Here is a 14,236-nt window from a genome sequence, read left to right as displayed (position 1 = left end):
TGAAGTGGTTATATAGAATTTTCTAAAAAATGGTAAGACGTTTTTTTTTTTTTTTTTTTTTTTTTTTTTTGTATTTCTTTATTTTATATTTGTGAAAATTTTTTTCGTCTGCCCTGCTAAGATTTTTTACCTCTTCACTTTTAGAGATACTTTCTAATTCTTTGTAAAGTGTTACCAAAAAACTGAAGACTTTAAAACTTAGATTTTTCTTAGAACTCCCATCTTTTTCGGATCTAATAAAGATGTAATAAAAATTATTCCTCCATCTCTCCCCCCCCCAAAAAAAACAACAACATTTATTTACAACTATTCTTTCAGTCCAACCAACCCATTGGTTATGAATGATTCTCTTTATGTTGTAAATTTTGAGTTGAAGACGTAATGAACTTGTATGGTAAGAATAACACTAAAAAAAAAGTTATCTCTCGCGGACTGATAATTTTAAAATGTAAGTAACTAATCAAAAAAGTTCTCGTCTTCTCTAACTAAACCACTAGTTATTACTTGATTTAGATACTTCATAGAGTTCGAAAATAAGTAGATAGAAATAAGTAGAATACATATCCAAAATATTTTTATTTGAACCCATAACTTTGTGCCAAATATCCAAACATAGACATCAGTAAGTATGCTATTTTGAAATATTTGATTGAAAAGAGGAATGTCATAGTAAGCCAATTACTGTCCTTGTTTTTTCAGACTCATGTTATTTGATTAATGTAAGCCTTGCAGACGGAAGTATAGTTATTAACATAAATTAACTTCTAAATTGAAGAAGTTAGTGTCATTAGTTTTTCGTGATTTAGGGAGGAGACTAATTATAAGGTCTTATTTAAATTATCTTGACAGTATTGCACGGATTTTCTTTATCTTGTTCCTAAAAAATACTTCCGGAATGTTAGCATTTTCTCTCACGCCAATGCTATTAGTGGAAGAGTTGTTAATTTCCTATTAATGGTCATTTCCCGTTTCGATAAATCTTAGCTCAATTAAGCGTTATAATATTTTGAAGAGCCTTTTTATTTAAAAATAATAGCTAAATACCCGTTTTTCGTACGGGATATTAAAAAAGGAAATAATCAATAATTCAGTATTGATGAACATACGAAATAATGCAAAAAACTGAAAAAGAAATATCGGATAAAATTGAAATAGTTCCATTTTTTTTAAAATAATTATTTGTTGCACTTCACGGGTGTTTTGTAATATTGAACCCAGTTCAGAAGACAAGGAAACTTCTGGATTATGTATTGGGGGAAATTTTGCTTTCATGGAGAACTTTTTGATGGAACTAACCCGCATTTGCATTACATGGAGCAAATCCCTCCATCAGTTAGTCTGACGGCAAGGGGACTCTAACCCAGGACCCGTCTACCCCTGAGGATGTTTCACGTTAGCACTGTGGTCTGTGCAATTCGGGTGCGGAATTCGTATCAATCAGCCATCGCTGGGATTCGAACCCGGTTCAGCTCATCGGGAGGCGAATGCTCTATCCCCTCAGCCACCACGGACCAGACATAAGTATTAAAATACATCATTGTTTAAAAAAAAGTTGAAAGTCAAAAAAATTGGGTTATAAAGCGTAGTTTCGAAATGCGCCAAAGATGTCTAAGTAATAAATATTTCAATACCTTGACAGTGATCATAAGGAAAGATATATGGAAAATTACAAAGCTGGAAAAGCCTCGCATATTTCACCAAAACTAGGATAAGTAAATAAAAAGCTTATTAAATAATAAATAAAAGCCCTTGACATATTATTAAACAAACTCTAAACTGTGCGGAATTATTAATTTCTTGATATGGAAATGATCTTTGATTGCACTGTAAACAACAACTAGCAACTGAATGTTGACAGAGATGCCAACTGCTACGGACTCGCCAACATAATTAAAAAAAAAAAAAAAAAAATGTTTAATAACTACAAACTAAATTCTGCAAATATTTGACTATTTTTGCTTGCTTTTTAAAAGGTATAGCATGACATAACTACTAAAAAGTGGTGAATTATATAAGGCAGTGAATTATTTAGAAATAGTGGTGGATAAAAATCTACTAAATTGAATTTATTAAACCAAGAATCACAATTGATAAACTACCACTATAAAATATTTTTTTGCTGTCCGGAGCAAGTTGGCATCTCTGTGTTGAAGACGTCTGAGACACGTCAATTATTGTTTCGACATAAGAAACAAATGACGTCTCCCAGACGTCTTCGTATGTCAATGGGGTTAACTGTAGATAACTTCTGTTTATAAATTGGAATTACTCAAACAAAGAAGATGAAAGCTTGTTTGTTTTCATTTCATGTGATTCTAAGAATCAATGAACTTCACTTTCAAATAGTTTATCTGGTGTCTAATTGGGTGAAACGAGACGGGACGCTCAAGATAGTTATAGGTTGAATGACATGGGTGCGTAGAATTATGATTTTTGTAACTCATTCTAAGATCTTTCTAGGAAATACCCAAGATGTTACTCGCCAATCAGGCTGGTTTTCTTCTACAGATAGTTCTTCAGCTTAATAATAAATAAAATTTATGTTGAATTAGCTTTATTAGGTTATAAATATAAAAACTACATTTTTTTACAGATAATTTTTAGTTCAAAAAATAATAAATAATATTTATTTTGTTAATTTTGAATTAGTTCTTAAGATAATAATTATCCTAAACTACATTAAATACAAATAAAAAATTACATGAAAACAAAAATTGCGAAAAAGTACCTTCAAACCAAAAATATTTCTCATTGCAATTTAGCAGATCAATGCGCATATTGTGCAAATTAAATTCGCATAATTATCAGGAAATCTTGGTAAAAAAAGGTAAATTGTTATAGTTGTAGTTGTTGTAGTTAATTTACGTCGCACTAGAGCTGCACAATGGGCTATTGGCGACCGTCTGGGAAACATCCCTTGAGGATGATCCGAAGACATGCCATCAGAATTTTGATCCTTTGCAGAGGGGATGGCACCCCCGTTTCGGTAGCTCGACGACCTGCATGCGAAGTCGAGCACTTTACGGTAGAACAGTTTAACGAGGAACAATACAGCACACCCTCGGTCCCTACGCAGACTAATCCAAGTGGTCACCCACCCGCACACTGACCGCAGCCAGTGATGCTTGACTTCGGTGATCTGCTGGGAACCGTGTCTTAACGATCAATCCACTGCGGGACAAAAAAGGTAAATTTTTAAATCAAATATTTATACACTTTCTTTTACTTAAAAGTTCTTTAGCTAACTGTAATTCGAGTCAGTTTTGTACAGACAGAAATAATGCGATTTGAAAGTTTTTGGCACAATCTTCGAAAATGTACCAGCAGTTTTGGCATACAAAGTTTTTCCAGGATAATGGGATGCCTGCAAGTGCCGTAGTGGGGCTATCTCGATCCTGTGAAACGGGGCATTTGTTTACGTTAGCAACTGTTCTTTCTATTCTATTTCGAGTAAGCCAAGCCCGTCAAGTATCAATTCTCTCAAGTGACACATTCTAAATTCTTTCTCAAAGATTTAATTTCTTTCACCATATATTTACACACAGGCTTAACACAAAGACCGGCACGAAGCCATGTCGAACAAAAGCAAACTGGTTATGCATCGAAACTGCCAGGTACACAAAATAAAAATATATCACTGTTACAATGAAATACACAAACAAATAATAAATCTAAGTTAAGTAAAAGAAGTAGGCGAGAAAGAATTATATTTTAACTAATTCGATGTGCGATACGGCTATGTATTTTATTAACTTACCCTTAATTAACGTTTCAACTTATGAAGAGAAATTTAGCTGAACTTTAACTGCGCCATTTTGCTGATAAAGATAAGCTGGCACTGACGTCATAGGTCACATGTGTGGGTATGGGAGGTCTTCTTCTTGAAGTGCAAGTATGCAACTGTATTGAAAGAAAATAGCGCCTTTTTTTAAAAAACTAATGTTATTCACATTATTTTATCCATTTTCTGTAAACTGCTACATTGTAAACACGTGACGTTAGGCCCCGGTTGTTTGTTTTTTCTCAAGAAATACAAATATCTGTAAGGTTTCGTTTTCCCCATAATGTAAAATATTTCTTAGGAACAATATTTGATGATTTTGAGAATCAATAGCTTGTGGGCGAATAGGTGTCAATGGCATCCAATGAAAGTGAAGCTAGAAAACTAAACGTTTTAACGATTATAAAGCCTAATTGAAGCTTATTGTAAAAAGTTTATTCCTCCAAGTATTGCTCAATCTTAGTATCCGACTTTTTCTGTTTTGAAATTTAGGCATATGTTTTTTTTTTTTAACCTTCTGTTGACAGATATATTACAAAACCTTTATCTCCGTAATATCTATTGAGGAAATTAGTTTCAGCATCCTTTAATACACAGTTCTAATGCACGAGTTTCTTTGGAATGTTTATTCGGAGCACAGTTCCAAGCTTTGGATAGTAACTAAGAAATAGTGACGTGTAAATTTTAAAGAATGTGGTTATTTAGAATTCAATCAAAACTGGTTTCTAAGATTGAAATTTACTGAACTAGTATAGAAATGAAATGAAAAATAAATCGATATAATTTAGTTGCATTTCGAGAATATAAAATGTCCTTCAGCGGTTGAATGGTCGGGCTAAAATTCAGAAATCCTTTAAATTACTGGACATCTTGTTAAGATCTTCGGTTCGGGAAATGGATACCCGTTCCTTTAATGTAAGTAAAACTTCACTTAAAAACTCATATGTGCAAGCCTCAATGTAAACAGATATATATTCGGAACAGAGATATTCGGAAATGTAACATATCTAATATTGATTTATGTAAGTATAAACATAAACATTTAAAATGTGTTTAGTTAGTAAAATTAAATGTTAACTAATTTTTTTCATTAGTCTATTCTCTACTCACTCATAAAATTTTTCATAAAATTTTGACGATAATATTTTTTTGCATATTTAAACGTTTGCATTGGAATATATTTACTTATCCATTTAAACTCAAACAGTTAATCGAATGCTTAATTAATTAAATTGAGATTAAATTGTGTATTTTGATTAAAGGTTTATATTTCCTTAAATTATAATAATGTTAAAAACATCATCATTTTTAAACATTTGAAATATTTTAATGTTGGAAGTCATGATATCTAAGTAGTTGCATGATTTTTAAAACTACATATATTTACTTACAATATGAAAATTTAGTAAGTCGTTATTAAAATGTTTATATATTTAAACAAAATTTCAGTTAATAAAAATTAAACAAATCTCTGATTGTTTACATGTTTCAATTGTTTAACGTTAGCATTTATTTATAATATGAAATTATTCCTTACTTAACAAAAAGTTTTTTTTAAAGTCAATGCATAGATATACTATACCTTTTAAATTTGAATTTTCATGAAAATATTTAATTTATAAACTTGAATACCAAAACAGAAATTTAATATTTTTTTCCATTAAAGCGTAATACTTGAAAGAATTTCATCAATTGTTAATCCATCATCATTTTAATCGATATTTTTAAATTTTTGGCTTTTATTTGCTTTATTTATGATGCTGTTGAAATCTGATTTATCTTTTCAGAAATTTGAAATATTTAAACATCGATAGTCATAGTTTAAATTTTTTGTTTTATCTTTTGTTATGAAGCTAATACATTGATTATAAACATGCAGTGAACATAAATAAATTTGTCTGTGATATGTTAAATGTTATAATTACGTAACAATATTTATTACGTATTTATTTTCTGCTGCTATAAAAATTTAACAGAAATTTTTTTTACTATAATTATGAAAGCTAGACACTTTACTACTTATACTTCATCCTTAACCTCTGCGGTATTTGTCTCACAAAGCGGATTCACTTCGAAACTTTGGTGTCCTATTTTAGGTTATAATTGGACAAAAAAATTTTTTATTAACTTCATAAAAGTTTATAAATTTCTTTTTAACGGCCAACTGAAAGCGTTAAGGATGCAAAAGTTACGACTGTAATAAAAGAAAAAATGGTGTGTAACAAACCTTACTATAAATGTCTTTCAGAAATATTTTGTGCACTTTATTACTCACTACAAATACGTTTATCCTGAGTTATTTTTGAAACAGTTTTTGATATTTCAGGTGAATAACAAAAATTGGTGATTTTTAGTGTTTCTAAAAAATCAAGATGGTGGTCGAAAAAATCCACTCAACATTCGAAACGGTCCGTACAGGACAAGTCTTTTCAAAACCTCGTATTTACAAGAACCTAATAATAGTGTGCATCGGATATCTTTTTATGTTCAGTGCCTACCAAGGACTTGCCAATCTCCAAAGCACACTCAACATCGAAGGTAACATAGGAGTCATTTCCCAAAGTGTCATCTATGTATCCATGATAATATCTTCTCTGTTTCTGCCAAAACTCATCATCAGAAAGTATGGCTGCAAAGCCACATTGGTAATGAGTGCTTTATTGTACGCTCCCTACATTGCTGTTAATTTCTATCCTGGTATGGGGACATTTTTGCCAGCGGCATTTATTTTAGGTCTTGCCGCGCCAGCTCTTTGGTCAGCGAAATGCACGTACCTAAATGAAATCAGTGCTTTATATGCCAGTCAAGATTCTGACTCGGCCGACGTGGTAACGAATCGCTTTTTCGGAATTTTCTTCATGGTATTCCAAACAACGCAGATATGGGGAAACTTGGTGTCTTTTTATGTTTTGAGACCCTCGGAAGGCGATGAAGATGGACTAGCCGGAGCCATTCCAACTTTGAACGAAACTGTCACATGCGGAGCTGATTTTTGCTTCGGTGTCAGCGAGAATATGAAAGCTCCCAGTGACGAGAAAAAGCATATCCTGATAGGCATCTACTTGTTCTGCATTGTTTTGGCAGCTCTCATAATGGGACTGTTTTTAGACTCTTATGATAAGAAGAAAGCAGATGACACGGAGAGTTTGGAATCGAGGATTTTAGCTACTTTGAAGCACATGAAGAAAACAAAACAGTTACTCCTGGTTCCCCTGACTGTTTTCAGTGGTCTCGAACAAGGTTTTATTCTTGGAGATTTTACAAAGGTACGTTTATTTTAATGATTAGTTATAGTAATTAAGAACTTGATTATTGTAGTCAGTAATTAAACATCTACTGCGCATGCTTCAACCACCTGAACCTACTCATATTGGTCCAACGGACATGGGTATTTTTTATGGTTACAACACAAGATGGTCAACAATGCAAAGTGTTTTTGTAGAAGAACATAAAAACACTCATTTATTTAGATAACACTGAGTAGCAATTTTTTTTGTTTTCCGTTGCCTGAGGTTTTTTGCAGGTTTTAGATACTATAGTATTTCAAATCTGCAATAGAATTCTCTCGCCAAGCTGAAGCTTTTCCAAAATAACGTTTCTAATCTATGTTTTGTCGAAATGTGCAAGTTTAAAAACGCTGCGTATGACAGGGGATTGAATAAATGTTGCGACAAATTTTTGGGGCACTTAGAGCACATCATCAGAATTGAAATTACGTAACCTGTGGCCGGAAATGTCGTCATATGCTACTAAGGCCTCTTTTCTATTATGAAAGATTTCTTTGTGCTGTTATAAGCAGGTCATACATAACTGGGAAGTGCCCCTAGCGGCGTATTATGATAATTCCTAGAATGTGTTCTTATGGAATTTTAATCCTGATGATGTGCCCTAATTTCTCTAGAAGTTTGTCGCAACATTTATGTGACCTCCTGTTGTGTATAATGTTTTTAATCTTGTACATTTCAACAAAATGTAGACTAATAATGTCATAAAATATCTGTAGCTTTTGGAGCAATGCTAATTTTAAATTTAAAATCCCCACATCCGGATTAGGCAAGATCAAATGCTTGTATAAATGCAACGAAAAGTTTTTTCTCTTTATGTAGTTTATTCACTCAAAAAAATGAAGCTTTTAACGATGCAATATCCTGAAAATTTTCTGCAACATTAAAAAAATCTTGAAGTGAAAAATATTTTAGTTTAACTTGTACCTATTGAGTAAGAAGGTATATTTTGCATGATAATATGGTTAAACTTTATGTTTTAGGTTGCAGCAAATATATACAATATTGTGGTTCAATTCGCATCAGAATTTCTAACAGTAATTTATTCATCTAAGACTATTAATAAGGGATTTCTATAGAACAAGTTCTATAGTAAAGAGCTTCTTGATGTGTATTATAAAATATATTTTTTACCAATTAATTGATTTGCTACTACTATGTTATTTCGTTATAATTCTTTCTAGATAGAATGTTAACGAAATAGTTAGATTATGATAATAGATATATCATAATCTAACTATTCTAGATACATCTATCATTTTTTGGTAGTTAAAGATTTCGTTAAGTTTGCTGAATTTAGTTAATTAATATTTCATAAATTATTCCATTACTCAAAATTTAAATTGTTAACGAACTCGAAAAAGAACAAATGAGGCCAAGGACTTCTTTGGTCTTTTATGTCACTTTCAATTTTGCATCGTTAATGTTACTAGAAATTATAAGAAAAGATATAGCTACAACATATAAAAAAATTTAATTAGTGAAAAACTATAATTTTAGATTTTTATAATTATCGTCATAATTTAGTAAACAATTAACTGATTAGTAACCTTCATATTTTCAAGAACTTATAAACATTTGTTTTTACTAATTTTTAACAGGAAAAGTGTATCAATACAGTTTATTTAAAAAAAAAATTATATAAAAAGCACGATATTTTTTTGAGAAAATTAATTTCTGAGAAAATGACTTTTGTGAAAACAATTTTTTTAAGCATGAAATTTTTGCAAAAGGAAAAAGATTTTGTGAAAGACGACATTATGGAATTATCATCTAATTATCGATTTTAAAATCTTGTTGTTAAATAAAATGAGGCACATTAAAAGATTTAAAGAGGCAAAAATATGTCACATAGTATAAATAAGTTACATAGCATAAATATATTGTAGCAGTCAGATATCTAACTACAAGTTTCTTAAAATTTAAAAAGTCACTTTTTCGTACGGAAAATATGAACGTTATTCATATTTATTTATTTTTCATCATATCCATTTCGAAACGATAAACTTAAGATTGCAAAGGTTGTTGAAAAAGTGAAAACAAGATGTAAGTGTTGCTTAATGCTTGAGATTTTTAATTTCACAACTATTATTTAAACATCAGTCTTAATTTAAGGCAGTCTATGTTGTGTAACCATCTATAACCAAAACAATCTGGATTGATTTTTTGGGGTATATTTTTAAGTGACGAAATGTGTGTAAGTCTTATCTTTTACCAATTATATCTTTGTGACATTAAGTTAAACAGGAAACCACTGTTTATTTTGCTACATAAGTCTTTCAGGTTTATTTAAATAGAAATACATTTTTAAAGTTTTCATCAATTAACTTTTTAATAATTTTAAATAACTTAGGTTTCAACCATAATACCGCGCGAATATTTGGCAACCCTAATGAGTTGTTAAAATAAAATATGTTTGAGTTATAGATATTAATCAAGTTTAAGAAATGCGATTATATGGTTCAATTGCTTCAAATTAAAACTTGAACAAATTTGAACGACATTACACTCGTTTTTGACGATTCAGCAATTCTCGAGCTGTGTTTCGTAAATTTTTGAGAATCATTTCTGCGAGAAATCACGTGATTTGTAACAAAACGCGAATTCTCAAGTATATGACGAAAATGTTTCCTAAACTAGAAACCTCATCGTAGTGCATTGTGGGAGATTGTTAATTAAAATTAAGACCAGACGATCGAAAAATAAAGTGACGAAACAAACCGACCGGTTGCGTGATTGTCAAGAAGTTGGCTTTGTGCCAGGCAGATCCCGGAGCATGCGTGTAATTCATCCGTCTGTTCTATCTGTCTGTTGTTTTGTGTTGTTTCAGCAATATTGATACATCTGTAAATGCCACGTGATTATTAGAAAAGTTAGATACATTAGGCGCTACGAGTTTCTTTTTCTATGCGAAGAAAACAAAACAAAGCAGAGTGATGAAATATTTTTTGAACCTTGACGAAATTCGTTTTCTCGGAGAAATGACGCTAGCTATTTCGTCACTTAGACGAAATTTTTGCTCGCAGCATATACCAGGAAACGGTTTCGTCAAAAACAAAGAAAGTTTCGCTAAAATTTGAGCATCCATTTTTTACAGTGCACTGCTTAACCTGCTCCAAAAATTCCAGTCAAGACATATCTCATAAATTGGAATATAAAAATACAATTTTTATAACCATTTATTAGCTTCATGGGTTCATTCGCAGCTTCACTGAAGACTTGCTACTCAAGTTTATACGAATCAATGGGTTACAAAATAATATTTCGAAAATTTTACTGGATACCTTCGAAATATGTACATTTCTCAATCGTAAAGATAATTCCATTCGCATCATCGATTGAAGTTCAAAAAGTAAACAAAAAATTATCCCTTTATTGCCAATGAGCGTTAATTTAATTAATTTCTATGCAGATTCATTTATGTTTGATGGTAACTTTTTCAAATCTACAGGCTTACGTTGCATGTGCTTGGGGAATTTACTACGTAGGACTTGTGTTTATATTCTTCGGTGCAGTGAATTCTGTGGTGTCATTTACCTCTGGTCGCCTTGCCAAATATATTCCTCGAGTGACAATTTTCATCTCTGGAGCGATTGGAAATTTAGCAGTCTGCTTAACACTTTTGCTATGGAAACCCAATAGTGAACAATACGTAGTGTTTTTCGTCTTAGCTGGTGTCTGGGGTTTGAGTGATGGAATTTGGCAGACCATGATTAATTGTAAGTATTGTAAGAAACATAATTAACTATGCATGCAGTTGCATAAAGTACTTTTTCTTTATATGCGAGTTCTCGGAAATGGAACTAGTTGGAGCGGGCTTCAAATCGTTCAAGCTGTTATTACAGTTTCCAGTCTAAAAAATTCACTCAGTTTAAATTTGAGGGAAGTGAAGATATTCAGTCCTTCTCTTTCTCTCTATTTATTTATTTCGGAAATAAATGGTTTTGTGTTCAATAAAATTTGACACCACAATTAAAAGCAAAGTTTCAATCGTGGTGAAAAATATTTTCTAACACTGTGCTATTGGCGATCGAAATGGGCTACAGGTGGTGCATAGCAGAACTCTTTTCCTGCGGCATGACTAGGCATGCTTTCACCATTAGCAAGTGGATATGTGGATCAAACCAATTAAAAGATTTTGAGCCGCGATGGCTCAGGGGATAGAGCGTTCGCTTTCCAATGAGGCGAACCGGGTTCGAATCCCAGTCGATACGAATACGCATCCGGCTTACACCGACCACAGTGCTAACGTGAAATATCCTCAGTGGTAGACGGATCATGGGTTAGAGTCCCCTTGCCGTCAGGCTAACCGTGCGAGGTTCTCGTGGTCTTCCTCTCCATGTAACGCAAATGCGGGTTAGCTTCATCAAGAAGTCCTCCACGAAGGCAAATTTCTCCCAATACTCGATCCAGGAGTTCCCTTGTCTTCTGGATTGGGTTCAAAATTACAAGGCTACGGAGTTAAATATTAGTAGTCGTAAACCCATAAAATTGTGTTGGCCGTTCAACGAACGTTATAAAATAAAATAAAATTAAAAGATTTTAAATCGGAAACTATATGGAACTCAAAACGGTATTAAACATAGTGCTTAATGTAAGCACTGTGGAAATTTTAAAATACTATTTTATAATCTAAATTCGCAAATTATTATAGAAGAAAGAAACATTGAACCAGATTCGAGAAGAATGTTCAGTAAGTTTCAGAAAATCAAAAATTGAATATTATTATAGTGTAAGCTTGTCATTTATAGTTTATTTTTGAGACAGAATTATTTGGTTAATTTGATAAACGAAGTTAAATTTAATAAAATAATTATTATTAAATAAAGAATTATGACGTAAGAATTCTGCGTGCTCATGTGGCTCCGGGCGTGGAACTCGTTCAATCTTAAAGAAAAGATATATTGCAGACATTTTATATATGACTTTAATTATCCTAGGTACTAGTTTTTTTGAATATTTCTCTTTATCTTATAAAATACTTTTCTCCAAATTAGGAATGCGAAAGTTTAAATCAATTTTTTTCGTAAAATCTTACTCACCTTCTCACAGATTTTATTATCAGGAAGATTTGGTTCAACATTGAACCCTAATATAGATACTTTGAATTGTAATACGCAACTATGTTTAACCACGTTTCTATCTAATTTGAGGCGCAAAATCGTTAAATAAAGTTTAAGAAGTGAAATAATGCGGTTAAATTTAGTACCTTATGAAGGATGTATGGAGCGAACTTAAAGTATAATATGGCTCTACACGATTTCATCTTTCTAAGAGATTAAATAAAGAAAGAATTAGTCAAATTAAATAAAGAAAGAATTAGATAACTTTTGAATTTGACGTGAATAAAAATATTTGAAGTGATTCAGCCTTGAATTAAACTATGACATAAACTGTCTTCCATTATTTTTAACCCTGGAAAAAAAGCATAGGCCTCAAGAATAAAATAACTCTGAACCAAATGCCTCGGATAAGGAAATAGAGATAAATAGAATTTTCGAGTAATATTTTTTGAAAGGCTATTAAAATTTGTAAAAATGCATTTTAAATTAAAATTAATGAAGTATAGAACTCTCTTTTGAGAAGCAAATTCTCAGCCGAAAGAATACCTAATTAAATAACACAATTCTAATTATACTTAGCCTCAAATCAAAACCTTGACCTACTAGCCTAATATAGTTATTTGCAGGGCTCGAAAAAACTTAGAAATTTTACCCGTCCCCGAGGACGGCTTGTCCAACAATATACCCGTCCTCCTTTGAAACTAACCAGTCGCTTCTAAATAAATAAAAAAATTTAATTTTCTCTTATTTATTACAAACATTTATATAAATTGCACAATGAATTCGTAGTTACTAGGATTACATTACACAGTAATAAAAGAAATACCAGGTTATTAATATTAACCCAGTATTTCTCTTATGTAATAATTTATTTTTATTATGAAATAATTTAAATGACCAATGGTCAAGTTATCTGGAATGTCAATTTATCCTAGGGTACTGCGTTTTTTTAATGAAATAAATATGACGTTTGCAGTTCCACAATCAAGCCAAATGAATTACAGAGGTTTCTGCACAAAAATTTGAAAGGGGTTTTCCATTTAGGTAGATGTTCATCATTGCGTTTAACGCTTCTTGTTTAAGACCAGTACGTAAAGTGTGTTTTTTTCTTCTTTTTTATAATAAGTTCATAGTTGAAAAAGCCCTTTCAACCGCTGCAGAACTCAAAGACAGAGATCATCAATTCCACCATGCGCAGTATGTTGAAGTATCGTGGGTCATTTCGCTGCATTAGGTCTTTATAAATAGCTTGGGCTCGGAGGGCTGAAGTTTTCTGGTGTTTAGCGATGTTATGTATCTTAAATTTTAATGACACCCATTCATGAGAGAAATTTTCTTTATCTACTCCTTCAAAAAAGATTGTAAGATAACAAAAATTGAAAATGTATCACTAACATTAACGGGAAAATGGCCGTCCGCGCGGACGTCGGTTTCGAGAAGTTCGTTGTCCGCTGGGAATTTTTGACCGCCTAGGACGGGGGGACGGGCGGTTTTTCGAGCCCTGGTTATTTGAGTCAGTTTATAACGATAAGCCTGAAATTGAATTTATATTTTAATGGAAGTTAACGTAGAAAATAGCTCAGATTGAAAAGTACAAATGCTTCAATTGTTTTGTAATGTTAATGATATTGAAATGTTTTACTATTTTTTTTACAGCTCTCTATGGCATACTTTTTAGATCTGATGAAGAAGCAGCGTTTTCCAACTACAGATTATGGGAATCATTAGGATTCGCTATAGCATTTTTATGTAGCAGTTTACTCTGTGTGACACCTAAAATATATATTGTTGTTATTATTCTTGTGATTGGAATGATGGGATACATAACAGTTGAAATTTTGGTATATTTTGAACGAAAAAACTCCTCTTAATTATATTAATATTATGATGAAAAATGAATGGCCAACGATTTGGAGAATAATTTAAAAAAAAAAAAAAGATAAGAAGGAGATGGAAGTTAACAGTTTTCAGCATTCTGCTTAAGGAATTAGTTTTATTCTCACCCAAAATTGGTAACAAAGCCACTAAGTTCGTCTTCAGATGGCGCTAAAAGCTGAAAAAATAATGAAATAATTTCTGCTGCATGCCAAACCGGTCAGTTGAAATAT

The 14,236-nt window shown here is 31.8% G+C and overlaps 1 protein-coding gene across 2 annotated transcripts; it reads left to right on the top strand.

The window, feature by feature from the left end:
• The first annotated feature begins 4,355 nt into the window (after positions 1–4,355).
• On the top strand, positions 4,356–14,216 carry LOC107447128 (N-acetylglucosamine transporter UNC93A). Of its 2 annotated transcripts, XM_016061962.4 has the most exons (4): positions 4,356–4,696; positions 6,108–7,047; positions 10,517–10,784; positions 13,785–14,216. In XM_016061962.4, the coding sequence occupies exons 2-4, from the start codon at positions 6,154–6,156 to the stop codon at positions 13,997–13,999; spliced, it is 1,377 nt and encodes a 458-aa protein (XP_015917448.2). In that variant the 5' UTR covers positions 4,356–4,696; positions 6,108–6,153; the 3' UTR covers positions 14,000–14,216. The 2 variants fall into 2 exon arrangements, with proteins under 2 accessions (XP_015917448.2, XP_087006428.1); XM_087150302.1 differs by lacking the exon at positions 4,356–4,696 and having other exon boundaries at positions 6,060–7,047; positions 13,785–14,139.
• The last annotated feature ends 20 nt before the right edge of the window (positions 14,217–14,236 follow it).

This window comes from Parasteatoda tepidariorum, chromosome 8, assembly GCF_982258835.1.
Source record: "Parasteatoda tepidariorum strain Cologne lab strain chromosome 8, Ptep-v5.0, whole genome shotgun sequence".
NCBI lineage: Eukaryota > Metazoa > Arthropoda > Arachnida > Araneae > Theridiidae > Parasteatoda > Parasteatoda tepidariorum.
Note: the sequence above shows the minus strand (reverse complement) of the source record. Positions and strands in the feature narration are given on the sequence as shown.

Excerpts from the sequence above, each read along its gene's own strand:
- LOC107447128 (XM_016061962.4), top strand. The coding sequence starts at position 6,154 with ATGGTGGTCGAAAAAATCCACTCAACATTCGAAACGGTCCGTACAGGA. Across the intron at positions 7,048-10,516 it reads TTCTTGGAGATTTTACAAAG|GCTTACGTTGCATGTGCTTG; the intron begins GTACGTTTATTT and ends TCAAATCTACAG. Across the intron at positions 10,785-13,784 it reads TTGGCAGACCATGATTAATT|CTCTCTATGGCATACTTTTT; the intron begins GTAAGTATTGTA and ends TTTTTTTTACAG.